General features: G+C 40.3%; 1 protein-coding gene across 5 annotated transcripts in view; it reads right to left on the reverse strand.

The window, feature by feature from the left end:
* Positions 1-16759, reverse strand: part of LOC105473242 (vacuolar protein sorting 13 homolog D) — a 284106-nt gene that overhangs the window by 153294 nt on the left and 114053 nt on the right. For 3 of the 5 annotated variants that reach the window (XM_071100476.1, XM_071100468.1, XM_071100484.1), the window contains 8 exons: positions 15512-15617; positions 14345-14497; positions 11925-12060; positions 10808-10855; positions 8451-8601; positions 8049-8259; positions 3189-3436; positions 126-317 (listed from right to left, as the gene is read on the reverse strand). In XM_071100476.1, the coding sequence (XP_070956577.1) occupies positions 126-317; positions 3189-3436; positions 8049-8259; positions 8451-8601; positions 10808-10855; positions 11925-12060; positions 14345-14497; positions 15512-15617 (1245 nt within the window). The remainder of the gene's footprint in view (positions 1-125; positions 318-3188; positions 3437-8048; positions 8260-8450; positions 8602-10807; positions 10856-11924; positions 12061-14344; positions 14498-15511; positions 15618-16759) is intronic. The other 2 variants (XM_071100479.1, XM_071100469.1) reach the window with 1 other exon arrangement.

Genomic DNA, 16759 nt, shown 5'->3' on the forward strand with positions numbered 1-16759 from the left:
ATGTTTCAGCAGCTCAGACTGTTGAAGTAATCTATTTGCATTGGCTCCATTTAGTTAGCTAAGCAAATAAATCTGAATTCCCATGACCAACGCCAAAGACCTACTCGAGCAGCCCCTGTATGTACCTGTTTTGTTAATCAGCCAATATGGAGCAGAAATGAAGATCTTTAAGGATCCTTCTGCTCGACACACAATCCGGATGGTGAGGTTCAGCTGCCGACGGTTGATGTCATAGAGTCGCATTCTCACCATATAGTTTTGGGTTCCAGGTGGAATGAGCAATTCTTTACAGAGGGGGAAATTCTCCAATGACACCCCTAAAGAAGATACAAACTATTAACTTTCAGAGTTCTCACTGTAGTTTGTCAAAATAGCTCACAGCCAAAGTAAACTGGATTCCTTTTGGAAAAACCAATAACTAAGTATCTAACTGGTAAAAATCTTCATCAGAATGGCTCTTTCCCTCTAGCTAGGGGAAGAATCAATATAAGCAAACCAGATGGCCTGGAAGTCACACTAGGGAGCCTAAATTGCATAATCATAAGGGTTCGAATATCAAAAAACTATCAATAATAGTTATGATTCTTAGGAGTTTGCTATACTTCAGGCCCTGTGCTAGGTGCCTGAAACATAATAACCCAAGTGCAGGGTAAGAGGCACAGTTCTGCAGCCAAACTGCCTGGCTTCCAAACTGCAGTCTGTCCTTAGTACCTTCGTGATGTGGAACAAGTTATTTGAACTCTCTGGGACCCATGTGCAAAATGTAGATACTCGTTATGAAAAGTGATAAGCTGTGGAATGCAGGACGCTGAGGAGAAGCAGTGCTGGGTGTGTACGTGGTGATGGGATGAGAAGACATTTCTATTTTGTACAGGGGCTCAATAAATATCTGGAGAAATATATTAGAAAACCTCTTATATGCCAAAGACCTATTTTATTTAGAATGAATAGTTATTGCATACTTTTCTAAATTAAGTTCAAGGGTTATACAGTAATTGCAATGTAATCTTGTCACTGTGGGACAGACACATTGCTAAAGTTGAATGAGTTTCAGGTCCTGAGTCAGTAAATGGAGATAACATGAAACAATACAGGAAAAGCACTTACAAAACTATAAAATCATAAATATCTAAGTTATTATTACTTCAACCTGTTGTATGGTAGTCTTAAAAGGAATACATTTTCAGCTGGGCGCGGTGGCTCAAGCCTGTAATCCCAGCACTTTGGGAGGCCGAGACGGGCGGATCACGAGGTCAGGAGATCAAGACCATCCTGGCTAACACGGTGAAACCCCGTCTCTACTAAAAAATACAAAAAACTAGCCGGGCGAGGTGGCGGGCGCCTGTAGTCCCAGCTACACAGGAGGCTGAGGCAGGAGAATGGCATAAACCCGGTAGGCAGAGCTTGCAGTGAGCTGAGATCCGGCCACTGCACTCCAGCCCGGGCGACAGAGCGAGACTCCGTCTCAAAAAAAAAAAAAAAGGAATACATTTTCTGCCCAAATTCCAAAAGTACTTCTTTGCTTTGCAAAAAAAATTTTTTTGGCCGGGTGCAGTGGCTCACGCCTGTAATCCCAGCACTCTGGGAGGCTGAGGCAGGTGGATCACCTGAGGTTAGGAGTTTGAGACTAGCCTGGCCAACATGGTGAAACTTCGTTTCTACTAAAAATACAAAAATTAGCTGGGCGTGGTGCCAGGCACCTGTAGTCCCAGCTACGTAGAAGGCTGAGAGGCAGGAGAATTGCTTGAACCTGGGAGGCAGAGGTTGCAGTGAGCTAAGATCACTCCATTGCACTCCAGCCTGGGTGACAGAGTAAGACTCCATCTCCAAAAAAAAAAATTAAATTTTTAATCGACACATAACAATTGTACATATTTTGGGGGTACAGTGAGATGTCTCAACACATATATACATTGTGAAATGATCAAATCAGGGTATTTAGCATTTTCATTATTTCAAACATTCATCATTTCTTTGCAGTAAGAATACTAAAAATCCTCTCTTCTAGCTATTATGATATATACCATACAATATTGTTAACTATAATCACCATTCCTCCTTGTTTCAAGTGTTGCAAATATGATAATAATTCTCTACTTTAACTTCATTCACCCTGTTAAAGCAAACGAAATATGGCCTGAGGACTCTGTACTTCTACATGAGTCTTTGTGGATGAACTGCAACCTAACTTAATAGGTAGACAAGATTGAAGACCTGATTTAGGACTATGCACCTGTAACAATAGCTGAGTCTTGGCCAATCACTTCAACCCACTCATACACTGCTGAGTGTTCCAACTGTGTTCAAATAAGGCAAAAGCCAACCTGCAACCAATCCACCTGTTTCTGTACCTCACCTCTGATTTCTGTACGTCACTTCCTTTTTGGTCTATAAATTTGTTCTGACCACGAGGCATCCCTGGAGTCTCTGAATCTGCTGTGATTCTGGGGGCTGCCCAATTTGCGAATCGTTCATTGCTCAATTAAATTCATTTAAATTTAATTGGGCTGAAGTCTTCCTTTTAACAACCCTTACAACTGAAAATTACTTGATACATTCCAAACCACCATTTCTTCACCAGTAAAATGAGGCAAATAACTATTTCTATAAGGATTACATGAGACTACATGTGTGAAAAAGCCCAGGTATGCCTGGAATAGAGTGAGTGCTCAGCAAACATTTATCCTTTCAATTAAAAGAGAAGAGGCATAAGATTTTGCTTGGGAAAAGCATAGTTTAAAAAGATGAAATGGCTTCCTACAATCATACATCATGTCAGCAATGTAAGAAAAAAGGCTCTGTTGGGGGCCTCCTCTGTAAACCTTTTGGTTGGTTAAGTTTTTTTTCTTATCATTTTCTATAAGGTTTTTATTTTTTAGAGATAGGGGCTTACTATGTTGCTCAGGCTGGTGGGCAGTAGCGTGACCATAGCTCACTGAAGCCTTGAACTCGTAGACTCAATCTTCCCGCCTCAGCCTCCTGAGAAGCTGGGACTACAGTCATGTACTGCCGCCGCCTCCAGCTAAAGGTTATTTTTTTTTTTAACTGCACTAATTCCTTTGAACTGGCTTATTGAGCTATTTTATGTGCCCCAATTTCTCCAAGATGCTTACTAAATAAATAATCACAAAATACTCCTTGATATTCTCATAGGATTATGACAAATGATCATCTGACTACATTCTTACCCAGTTCAATGTTCTGGGATGTATCAGCTGTGTGGAGAGCTGCCTCCTTCCCAGGTTTCAGCGTCCCATTAATTGGCATTCCTTTAACATAAAAATCAAGTTCGCAGGGTAGCAAGTTGCAGATTACCACAGTTGGCAGGAGATATATGGTATGCCCAGGCTGTCTGAAAATCTGTTTTGCACTGTCAGAAAATATGTTTGAGGGCATATAATCTGGATAATTCTCTTTCTTTATAGCCACACAAAACCTATGAAGATAAAATGTAAAAATCATCAGACTGAATGAAGAACTTAAAGTTTTTCCCCTTAGCTAAGTATGCGAAATAACATTAAGACGGTTCAATGAATAAAATTATTTGCAGTTTTTAATCCAAATACATTTACTAAGATATAATTATTTATGCACAACAGTATGTATAGATTTTAAATGTTCACTTTGATGAGCTCTGACAATTATACGCACCTCTATAAACACCATCCAAAATAAATTATAGGATATTTCCCTCACCCCAGAAAGTTCCCTCATGTCCTCTTCCAATCAATATTCTCCTCCATCATTCAGGCAACCACTTTCTAACATTTATAATTACGGATTAGTTGTGTCTGTTCTGGAACTGCATGCATATAGCTGGAATCATGTAGTATGTACTACTCTTTATGCCTGGCTTTTTCTTTTTTTTAAGATGGAATCTTACTCTGTCACCCAGGTTGGAGTGCAGTGGTGTGATCTTGGCTCACTGCAAGCTTCGCCTCCTGGGTTCACACCATTCTCCTGCTTCAGCCTCCTGAGTAGCTGGGACTACAGGTGCCCGCCACCACGCCCGGTTAATTTTTTGCATTTTTAGTACAGACGGGGTTTCACGTGTTAGCCAGGATGGTCTCAATCTCCTGACCTCGTGATCCACCTGCCTCGGCCTCCCAAAGTGCTGGGATTACAGGCATGAGCCACCGTACCCGGCCTATGTCTGGCTTTTAAAACTTAAGTCTCAACAAGATTCAGCCATGTTGTTCTATATATCCTATTTGATAATTTTTCATTTCCTAGTAGTATGCCATGGTATGAATAAATCGCTGTTAATTTATTCATTATCCTCTTGATAGCCAATTGGTTTTTTCCAGTTTAGGGTTAAATGAACATTCTTGTACAAGTATTGTTTTGGACTTATATCTTCATTTCTTTTAGGTAAATACTCCAGAGTGGACTTGTTGGGTCCTTAACTTTTTTTTTTTTTTTTTTTTGAGACTGAGTTTCACTCTTGTTGCCCAGGCTGGAGTGCAATGGCGCTATCTTGGCTCACAGCAACCTCTGCCTCCTTGGTTCAAACCATTCTCCTGCCTCAGCCTCCTGAGTAGCTGGGACTACAGACGTGCACCACCATGTCTGGCTAATTGGTTGTATTTTTAGTAGAGACGGGGTTTTACCGTGTTGGTCAGGCTGGTCTTGAACTCCTAACTTCAGGTGATCCCCCTGCCTCGGCCTCCCAAAGTGCTGGGATTACAGGTGTGAGCCACCGTGCCCGGTCAGTACTTAATTTTTATAAGAAATTGCCACACATTTCTCCAAAGTAGTTGTACCATTTTACATTCCTACTAGCTACTTATGAGAGTTCAATGGCTCCACGTCGTTGTCAACATTTGGTGCTGTCATTCTTTTTTATTTCAGCCATTTCAATGAGAGTAAAACATTACCCACCGTGTGCGTTTCCCTAGTGAATAATCACACTGAGCATCGTTTCGTTTGTCTATTGGCTGGATATTTTCTTCTGTAAGTTGTCAGTTCAAGTCTTTTGTCTATTCTTTTTATTATCTTTTTATTGTTGATCTGCAGGAAGTTCTTCATATACTCTATGTGAAAATCCTTTGTCAGATACATGTATTTTTCCAATTCTGTGGCTTGTCTACTCCTTTTCTATTATTCTGAGACAGAGTGTTGCCCAAGCTGGAGTGCAGTGGCATGATCTCAGCTCACTGTAATCTCTGCCTCCTGGATTCAAGTGATTCTCCTGCCTCAGCCTCCGGAGTAACTGAGATTACAGGCGTGCAACACCATGTCTGGCTAATTTGTTCTATTTTTACTAGAGACGGGGTTTCACCATATTGGTCAGGCTGGTCTCAAACTCCTGACCTCAAGTGAGCTGCCCACCTTGGCCTCCCATAGTGCTGGGATTGCAAGCGTGAGCCACTGCATCTGACTCTCTTTTAGTCTCTTAATATGATGAGTCACATTTACTGATTTTCAAATATTAAGCTAATCTTAAATTTCTGGGATAAACCACTTGCTGAATTGCATTTGATAATATTTTGATAAAGGGCTTGGCACAGTGGCTCACGCCTGTAATCCCAGCACTTTGGGAGGCCAAAGTGGGCAGATTGCTTGAGGTCAGGAGTTCAAGACCAGCCTGGCCAACATGGTGAAACCCCATCTCTACTAAAAATACAAAAATTAGCCGGCTGCAGTGGCGGGTGCCTGTAATCCCAGCTACTCGGGAGGCTAAGGCAGGAGAATCACTTGAACCCGGGAGGCAGAGGCTGCCGTGAGCCAAGATCACACCACTGCACTGCAGCCTGGGCAATACAGCAAGACTCTGTCTCAATTGAAAAAAAGAAAAATTTGGCTGGGCGCTGGGGCTCACGCCTGTAATCCCAGCACTTTGGGAGGCCAAGGTGGGTGGATCACCTGAGGTCAGGAGTTTGAGACCAGCCTGGCCAACTGGTGAAACCTCATCTCTACTAAAAATACAAAAATTAGCTGGGTATGGTGGCAGGCACTACTCCCCAGCTACTTGGGAGGCTGAGGCAGGAGAATCAGTTGATCCCAGGAAGCAGAGGTTGCAGTGAGCCAAGATTGCACCCTTGTACTCCAGCCTGGGTGACAAGAGTAAAACTCCATCTCAAAAACAACAATAACAAAAATTTTTTAATGATGGTATTTGCATCTCTTCATGGAAAACACTGGCTCATAGTTTTTACATAGTAGCTATATCAGGTTTTGGTATTAGGGATATGTTGGCCTCATAAAATGAGTTAGGAATTGTTCTTTCCTCTTCTATTTTCTGAAAAATCTTGTGTAAAACTGTTATTATTTCTTCTTTAAACGTCTGGTAGAATTCACTAGTAACATTATATGGGCCTATAGTGTTCTTTGTGGACAAAGCCTTTTCTAACAGTTAAAGTTCTTTTAATTTAGATACTGGGCTATTTGGATTTTCTATTTCTTCTTTATGTCAGTGTTGATAACTTGTGTTTTTCAAGAAAGGTGTCACTTACATGTGGAATGTATCGGCATAAAATTGTTCTTACCTCCTTTTCATCCTTTTTATGTCTATAGGATCTGTAATAGTGCCTCATTTTTTTCATTCCTTATATTGGTAATTTCTATTTTCTGTCTTTTCTCCTTGACCAAGTCTTGCTAGGAGTTTGTCAAATTTATGTCAATTTTGACATTGTTGATTTTCTATTTTCTAATTCACTGATTTCCATCCATATTTTTATTTTATTGTTTCCTTTTCCTATTTCTTTGTTTTGAATTTGCTCTTCTTTAACTAACTTCTGAAGGCAGAAGATTAAATCAGCAATTTTATATACTCTTCATTTTCTTTTCTTTTTTAAATTAATTGAGACTTAACCAAAGGATCTTCCCCATTTTCTAATATGAGGATTTACAAACTATAACTTTCCTCCTCGGAATTGGTTTTGCTGCATTCCCCATATTTTAATATGTCTGCCTTTTATTATCATTCGATTCAAAATATTTTCTAATTTCCTTTGTGATTTCTCTTTTTTGACCCATGGATTATTTACAAACATATTGTTTAATGTCAAATATTTGAGATTAGGTATCTTATTGTTGTTTATTTCTAGTTTACTTCTATTGTGATCATGAAATACATTCTGTATGGCTTTAGTTCTTTAATATTTATTGATCTTTGCTTTATGGCCCAGCAGATGATCTCTCTTGATGAGTGTTCCACATATACTTGAAAAGAATGTATAATCTGGAGTTTCTGGATAAAGTATTCTATAAATACTTTAGAACAAGCTCATTGATAACACTGTTCAAATCTTTTACATATTTATTGATTTTTTTGTTCTATAAATTACTGAAATGGAAGTGTTAAAATCACCAACTCCAGTTATGTATTTGATGTATTTCTTCCTTTAGTCTGTTAACAATTTGCAGATCTGGGTAAAGAGTATACTGAAATTCTTTACACTATTCTTGTATCTCTTCTCTAAGTTTAGACTAAATGAATGCCTGTCTTCACTATAAAAGAAACTAAAGCTAATCCTCGTTAAATAAGTTTAAAGTCTAAATTTGTTAGGGTGTAACAATAGCAATCCAGTATGTTTTCCAACATTGGAATCTAGTAACACACTCCTGTATAACGGGAAAACAGGAGTTTAAATGGTTAGGCAATTTTGTCAAAGTTCTCAAGAAAGTCAGTATTAGGTACATAAACCTTCAAATTATTTTGAAATCTCTCGTTCAAAAAACTCCAAACCCCAGGATTCTGCTTTCCAATTTTAGAATGAGAACTCGTTATTTTCTGTTTGTTTTCCTTCCCGTCTCTATCTGTCCTCTCTTTATGCTGTTGTACAACACAAACTTCTAATCTTGTATGTGTAAATAGCGTGTGTGTTGGTTGTCTCTCCCTTGTAATAAAGCCTCCCCAGACCCCACCAAGAGTTAGCACTTGAGTTCTCATGAACTCTAACTAAAAAACTCAGGGAATAAGAACTTTAGAGTTTAAATAAGGATAACTGAATCTCTAAAGGTCTTTAGAGAAAGAATGGTAATAAAGTCATTACAAAAGAAAAAAAAAGGCAAAAGTGACATGCCACTGCAGTGGTGCTACATACCTGAAAAATCGGCTTTTTTCTGTGTCCATAGAGTGGCACTCTCGTTTACTGCTACTAATTTCTGCAGTCTTCACCACATTGGTCCAATGAATAGGAGCCTTACAGAAAAACACACCCAATCCTTTGGGCCGGGCCTGTAGCCGCCAAGAAGTGAGGTGTAAAGGCACAGCAAACGAATCCCCTGGCATGATAGCAGGAAGCACCACTGGCTCTGCCACAGAAATAAGGGTTAGCACTTTCAGGCAATGGTCCTCCACCCCAAAGACTGACCATCTCAGGACAAAAGAAGACAGACACCATCTATACTGACTGCTGGGGAAGATACACTGGGAAAAAAGAGACTTGACAATAGTCAAGGAATATTTATCAGCATTTACTATATTCTAGACAATCAAAACATACTGTCTGGAGCTGATGGGCTATCCAGTCTTAGTTCCATTGGTGTCTCAAGTCTGTTCCTCACAATGAGGGCTGACCGGACAGTGATCACTTTCCGCGCGCTGCCTTCCATAGTCACTGCAAAGACCACCCGCACTGGTGGGAGTGAAGAGAACTGTGAGAGAGAGAGAAAGACAAAATAGTACGTATGAAAATAGTATGTTTCTGAAAAAACATACAAAATACAATAATATCGATCAGAATGTCTGCCTTAAAAGCATCTTATTATGACTGTAGCTCTTCAGTGAAATCAGTCATAAAACCCTAAAGGCATTCAGCTTTAAAGGGATTAAACATCCTATAAATATATACTACTAAAAAAATTCTAAGAAGTTCTACAAAAACAGATAATCCACACCGATGTGATATCACAAAGTGTGTCACTAAGAAAAATCACTCCTAAGCCTCTAGAAACATTATTAAAAACCTTCACCTATTGTGATAATAACCTATCCAATTTTCCAAACTTCCTGTAATTTGGTAAGAAAGTATCTGCTGGAAATTATCCTCGATTTATAAAGCCCCTGAGTTCCTTATAAGGAAACTGAAAAAGGCTTGTTTTCTACTCTACTGGCAGGGAATTAAATAAAGAGCATCCAGTGCAATTAAAATTAGAAATAATGAGGTAGGACTTTGCAAAACATTAAATGATTTACTTTCTGTGTTATTTTCCTCCTAGATTAATATCCAAACAATGGGTTGGGTACTGCCCAAATACCGAAAAACAGAAGAAAGTCTTCTGAGATTAACATTTGTCTTTGTAAAATCCAGAAAGTGTAAAAGAAAGAATTGTCTGTATCGGTGTGCCTTTCATAGGAACAAAAAATAACGTCTTTTTTTCTAAATGTCATAAAATATATTATTTAGGTCCATATACTATTTGCTGACATGCCTATATAAAAACCAATGTCTGTATTTTAAAGAACTTTAAAAATAATCACTCGTTCATAAAAAGAACACCAAGGTTCAGAAACTCAACATAATGAAGGGAAATTATTTATTTTTGGTCTTGGGTTACAGCCATTACGTTATTTTTCCATATGTTCATTCACACATTCAACACACATTTTGTGCTAATACCATGAGACAGGAAATTTTCTTAAAAGTAGAAAAATCCCATGTTAAGTACACCAAAGAAAACATTTCTGAAAGTACTGCTCTTAGAATGAGTGTCCAGAACATATTAACAATGCTTTTTACTGGAGAAACAAACGGCATGACATTCAAGCTTTTCCTTCTGCCAACTTTCTTATTAAGACAAACAGCAAGTGAAAGTCAACCCAATAAACACTAAAATGAAGAGCCCCAGGTTTTGAACCAAGACTTCTAGGAAGTCCAAATGAAAAGGCAAACTACAATTTTCTAGAGTGTTTTTAGAGGGACACAATCTGAGGCATAAATCATCATCGAAGCTCAAGCTTCCAGTGACCCAACCCTAAAAAGGCCCCAATAGTCAAAGCCAGTAACAATTACTTGAAATCCTAGGCCGGGCACGGTGGCTCACGCCTGTGATCCCAGCACTTTGGGAGGCTGAGGCAGGCAGATCATGAAGTCAAGAGATTGAGACCATCCTGGCTAACATGATGAAACCCCGTCTCTACTAAAAATACAACAAATTAGCCAGGCGTGGTGGCACGCACCTGTAGTCCCAGCTACTCAGGATGCTGAGGCAAGAGAATCGCTTGAACCCGGGAGGTGGAAGTTGCAGTGAGCCGAGATGGCGCCACTGCATTCCAGCCTGGGCAACAGAGCAAGCCTCCGTCTCAAAAAAAGAAAGAAAAAAAAGAAAGAAAGAAAGAAAGAAATCCTGATGTTGTTTCAAACCCTGATATTGTTCAGGCCTACCTGAAATTTTATGTTTCAAAACCTACAATCATCAGGGAGGAGAAATTATAAATAAAAGCCTGGAATAAGTCTGTTAATGTCATCTCGTGATGATGTTTCAAAAGCCAAATAGGAAATAAATGCTACTTTTTCTTTCTTATTTACTTTCATGACCTTTGGACCCAAAACTATGAAACACACATGGCCATACCAGGGTTAATTTCCATTTTAACTTAGAATGAAAAGGAGACCTTGGACCAAGCATGTGCCTTTTCTTCTCCTTCCCTGTAACAGTCTCACACATCACGCTAGGTGACAACATTTTCTTGCAAGTTTTTGGAAAAGGAAGGTAATCATTAATAGAAAAGGGTAGAGATAAATTCCAATTGCATATATGTCATAAAGTCTCTCTGATCATTAAGAAATGTGTATCCACATGGTTCAGGTGCAGTGTACATACGCAGTAAACACAATGACAACAGGAAAATCGTACTTACATAAACTTGGGGATGTATAATATTTGTTCTGCTGCTTGGGCTGCCAATCTGAAAAAGATTTCAAAAGTTAGAGTCAGCACAGACTTAAGATAATTATCATCATTAAATTTAATGACAACATAATTTTCTTCAAAGAGTGGTGTTTGTAAATACTTTCAAGTAAAGTATAGTCTACTATGAAGATAAAACATCTCCCTTAAAGAGATGGAAACAACAATATTCATTTTATAACCATTCAACGTATGCCAAATTTCTCCCCAACACATCAATGCAGTAGGAAAGGCACTTATGAGGGAACTGGTCCTTTCATTACCAGACATAAGCTTAGGCTGAAAAGTAATCCTGAAAAGGTTTTGTTTTTGTTTTTGTTTTGGTCTAAGAAACTTGGGGCACAAGAGCAACAGTAAAAATGAACACTTATGCAACAGTGTCCTCTAAGAATATTTTTCATGAAGAAAGCTGTAATATCTCTGCAAATCTGCATTTCCACCTCACCACTGGCTACCCAAAAATAAGTGCAAGTATTCCATGAAGTATGAATGAGGATGGGGCAAGAGCACCATGGCAGCTCTGTCAGCCAGGATGTCAGCCTCCACCTGCATTTACAAGTCAGGGATGCTACCTGCATCATTTCCTGTCCCTCCAACCACTAGGACTACAGGCAGGGATGAAACTGGGGGAAGGGTGCATGAGAGCATGTGTGATCAGAAAGTAAACGACAGTGGATATCTCTCTTTGTGCCACAGAGAAAGATTTGGAGACACAGAGTAAAAGGATCAAGGTGCTGCATTATAAGAAATATTAAAAAGACAGGGTATACGGAAAGCCTAACAATATGTGAAATAAAGCCAAGACTCAGGTTCAGCAGACTAGTAAATTGCCCGTCAGGCCAGCTAGCATGACATAGATCTGCACAGGTGAGGAAATGTGTTACTGCTGATTTTAAATCTTGTTTTTCTACTGAAACTAACCATCGCCTGGCTTATCTACATATTGATTGCCAATGCCTATGACTGACCCAGTCAGTCCTAGAATTAGGGGAAAGAAAGAACAAGAAAGTTTCATTAGAGTAAGCTTATTACAGGCTTAACCCTCTGACTTCCTGACAGTCACACACCGTAGAGGAAGATGAATTTTTATCTGGTGCTGCATATCGAAAAAAGGTCCCGACTTTGTCCACAGACACTGGGCTCACTTGCTCCCAGCCACTGACTCTCACTTGCAGTTGATGAATCCGGAGGTCATGGGTGTGTCTGTCAGGCAGAACAAAGAGATATGAAACACAACCTCCAGAAGGGATGAAAAGTAGAAGCAAAGACACGAATCTGATTTAGTATATAATGATGTAAAAACCCAGTCGGCTAAACCTCTTGCAGATTACCTAATGCAAGGGAAATCAGGAGCACAGTTTAACTGGGTTTTACACTTACAACACAAACTGCAAGATCTGTAAAGCTTGACTGAGTAAGAGTGGCATTTGTCCTCCATTGTACAAATCCTGTACACAAGCCAAGGTCTTTCCCCCACCAACTGTCACCCCAACCTATATAATGATGTCACTGTGGTGGTAAAAAGGCAGTAGCGATTTAATCATATAACCATAATCTTGGAAATGCATTAAAAAATTATTCTTGGTTCCTTTGTTGAAATCCTTCTTCGCTCAGAACCACATGAGGTTGTTTGGCTCCAGCCCTGCGTGAGTACAGACAGGGCAGGAGAGGCACAGCACTCATTTCAGGGCTCCTGTGCTCGACTGAAACTGGAGCAGAAGGCAGTGGGCAGAACAGGAGGAACAGGAGGAAATTGCACATTTAATTCTATTTTAGATTTTGCCTAATTCAAGCCAGAAGTGAAATGGGGAACTGGATTTGAGGCTGACAGGAAGTGGGGAGGGAGGCATGGAGTGGGGTGCCGTGTGCCAAAAGGGGAAAAAGCCAGAAAAGGCATTTATTTTGAAGAATTCAAGCAGAATAGTGGCACTTGAAATGGATTACGAAACGTGGAAACAAAAACGGAAATGACAAAGAGGTCAAACCCTTTCTGATATGACAGAGGCTGGGCTTATCCAGAAATGTTCCCAACAGTTCTGTAGTTAGCTTCTCCAAGAACTGTGGGGACCAATAGGAAAATGCTCACTGCTCATAGCTGGAAACTGAAGTGGCTTCCAAGTACACATGTGCCCAGCATAGTGACTTTTTTTTCCCCCTATAAAATCCCTGGAGCCTACACGTTCAGAACTCTTGCTTCTTGGGAACAATGTGTGCGGGTACCAAAGCCATGCAAAAGGAAACCTGCTTGACTCGTGAGCAAGTTTACATTCAGTCACTGAAAGCACCACAAAAAGCACATGATTACAGAAAGCTAAAGCCAATCCCTTCAATTTCAGCTCAGCTTGAAAACAAGTATGAGGCTCAAATACTAAATCTTAACCTATTCAAATGCTGTCTTAACCTATTCATATCCACTGGATAGCCTGTGCACAGAAAAATATTTGTAAATAAATATTTACACTTTATTGGACAGTTTATGATCTCTCAGTAATCAGATAGAACCTTTTTTCCACACTCATTCCAGTTTTTAGTATGGGTACTTCAGGAATGCATCAGCTAGCACTCTCCCCAGATCAGTTCTTTTTAGAATCAGAATTTGTCTTATCATTAGCTTTGAGTCCTGAAACTATCTGCTTGCTAAAAGCACTATGTGGCATACATGTACATTAAAATGGAAATCAACATGCTCTGAGAACCTTTTAAGAATACCATATCACCAATCCATCATGAAAATCAGGCCAAGATGCAATGAACTTGAGGGTTATGATATGTCTATGTTTCCACCAAATTATGTGAAACACACAGGTTATCACCTCATATGTCAAATATAATGGATAGTTAATGAAAAGACATATATTTCCAAGACGGCAGCAAAGTCTTTATTTTTTAAAAGGAGGCTGGGTACAGTGGCTCACGCCTATAATCCCAGCACTTTGGGAGGCCGAGGTGAGAGAACTGCTTGAGCCCAGGAGTTTGAGATCAGCCTGGGCAACACAGTGAGACCTCATTTCTATAAAAATAAAATAAAATAAAATAATAAAAGGAAACACTGATTTAAGAAATATCTTTTAAAAAGAAGACATTAAAATCATTAATAAGGGGCCAGGTGTGGTGGCTCACACCTGTAATCCCAGCACTTTGGGAGGCTGAGGTGCATCACTTGAGGTCAGGATTTCAAGACCAGCCTGGCCAACATGATGAAACCCCATCTCTACTAAAAATACAAACTTAGCCGGGTGTGGTGGAGCATCCCTGTAATTCCAGCTACTCAGGAGGCTCAGGTGGCAGAGTTGCTTGAACCCGGGAGGCAGAGGCCACAGCGAGCCGAGATCGTGCCACTGCACTCCAGCCTGGGCAACAGAGCAAGAAGACCCTGTCTCAAAAATAAATAAAATAAAATAATAAGGAAAGTGAACAGGCAAAACACTAAGGACCCTCAGTTACATCCACTTTTTATTTTTTAAGGAAAAGAATAAACCATACTTACCTGTGTCTTAACTTTCCTCTTGCTTCAAATTCAAACGGTATCTCTTCGCCTGTGAGGACTTCTCGCCATTCACTAACATTGTGAGTATCATCGAGAAATGTTCCATTCCCTTCTGGAACCACCCCTGGACTCCCACTGTGAGACAGTGCGGCCCTGAAACCAAATCAGACAACATCAGCCTGTCCCTCTTTCTTCCCAGCTCCCTCTCACAGGAGCCCCGTGCAGAAGAGCAGAACCTTCTCACAACTCAATTCCCAGCAATAAAAGGCTGCATGACCCAGCTACAAAGAATGACCCTGAGGGTCGCTAACTATAGCTATCTTCGTGCTGAATCACAACTTATTTGAAATTTTAGAAATAGCTGAAAGCTGTCACTCTGTAGTCACTTACCTCAAGCAGTAGAATCTGGTACATGTGAATTAAGGCATGACTTTTCCAAGTGGCATTTAAGTGACTAGTTAGAATTAAACAGACCCACACTGTTAAAACAAAAAAGCTTCTCTTCTAGAGCAGTCTCATACTTGGGGGAGGTCGGAGAAATGTGATTTCAAATCAAATGGATTCTGTTACTCATGCCATGCACTTCATGACCTAGGCTGGAACGATCACCATGTACTTGGAAGGCTGAGCCAAGATCTAAACAGGCAGAAAGTTGTTAGAAAAGGTTCTCGCCTGGCTTAGGTAAAGTCTCCTTTGTTCTCCAAACTCCACCCAATTCCATCTGGGGTGAAATGCGTTTTAGGTATGAAAGAATTCTTTCGGGATAGAGGGAGAACGGGAATTTTTTCAAAGCAGTCTTGGAATAAAATGGCAAAACATTTGGTATAATAACCATACATCGCTTCTTTAAAACGGGAAAGAAGATAGAGATCGAGGAGAAAAGATGGAATGGCTTTTTCATCTTCCTACTCACATCCTTAATTTGCTTGGCTTTTAAACATAAGGGATACCAAAATCAAGATCATAATTAGACTCAGGACCTGCTTCTCTGACTATAGATTCTCTACAAAACCAGAACCTCCATCATAAATCTCAGCAAGACGGCAAGTTATTCATTCAAATATCATCCCAAGAGTCTCAAGAGGGGGCCCACCTTGCTCTACTGGGCTGGCACAAGAAGGCTTTGGTGGCAGAGATGACTCGGGGTAATACAAACTGACTGCTTACCTGGTGGGTGTGGTGGTCAGGGTGGCAAACCACAAAGTGCATCCCGTGTGGTTCCTCAGAGCAAAGGGGACAAATGGCTGCCGGCGCTTGGGGGTTTTCACCTCTGCTGCGACAAACAGAAGAAGGCTATTAGCAGACGCCTCTGTCTGCATGGCAGAGACCCTCCCCCTACCTGGAGACAGTGCCCAAATTTGTCTCTTGTGCAAAGGCGCTGAAGGTGGAAGCAAGAAAGAAGGAACAGGACGAACGGAAGCTCCATGTATTTGCTGGCTGCTATGGGAGGATTTGTTCCCTGCCTGACTATTCCCAGCCCCCAATTCTTCTACAACTTTTACAGGCCTTATCTCTCAGAAGAAGGCATCAGGACTTAACTCGGTGGGAATCACAAAAGAAAGAAAAATGGACCTCCCCATTACTCCCAAGAACTATATTCTAAGTGGGTAACCTAAAATGTAGCAAGATATATCATACGTACTTATTTAAACTTTGTCCAAAAAGCCTTTACCTTAAGGAAGCCTGTCTTTATATAAGTTACCCTACAGTCATAGTATGCATTTTGCAACAAAATAAAATAAAAACATTCTTTCCTATTCTTTTATACTAATAGTTGTTTTTGTCTCCCTGGAAAGTCAGAAGTATCCCATCCCAAAGCTTTTCAAACAAAATTGTTAGCCCACTTTTTAAACATAGATACCACTACCACCATCTATTATAAGGTGGGTACCATGGAAGCCATAAAAGGAACATAAAATATGGCTTCATTGCACAAAAAGCTTCTAATCAGGGAAAGTGTAAAGAAATAGCAATCAAAACAAAACTGTAAGTAACCAAATTCTAGAGAGCGGTGACCTGACTACAAAGGTTGTAAGAAACCCAAAGCAGGTTTTCTGGTGCCCCAGCTGCTTTGGCAGACAGATCCCTCTGCAGGTACCACTGCCCATGGTATGTGGTTCCACATGGAACACAGAGTACCGAAAGGAAGGGAAGCAGCTCCTCTAACCAAGGGCCTGTCTCCTCCACTGGCCACACAAATAGAGAGGCAGCAGCAGCAAACCGGTGTGAGAAAGCTGCCTGGTTGACGTGTTCACAACACTCGTACACAACCAACAAAAAAAAGGGAGGTGTGGCTCAATCTTCTTATGCGTCTAGCATTAAAGTACGACGACGGCGTGAGAAAGACCGTAACCCACATGCTCTGCAGTTGGGAGAAAATGACATCTAGAGGAAGCTGAAAATGCTAACTGCAGA

This window comes from Macaca nemestrina, chromosome 1, assembly GCF_043159975.1.
Source record: "Macaca nemestrina isolate mMacNem1 chromosome 1, mMacNem.hap1, whole genome shotgun sequence".
In the NCBI taxonomy this organism is placed as follows: Eukaryota; Metazoa; Chordata; class Mammalia; order Primates; family Cercopithecidae; genus Macaca; species Macaca nemestrina.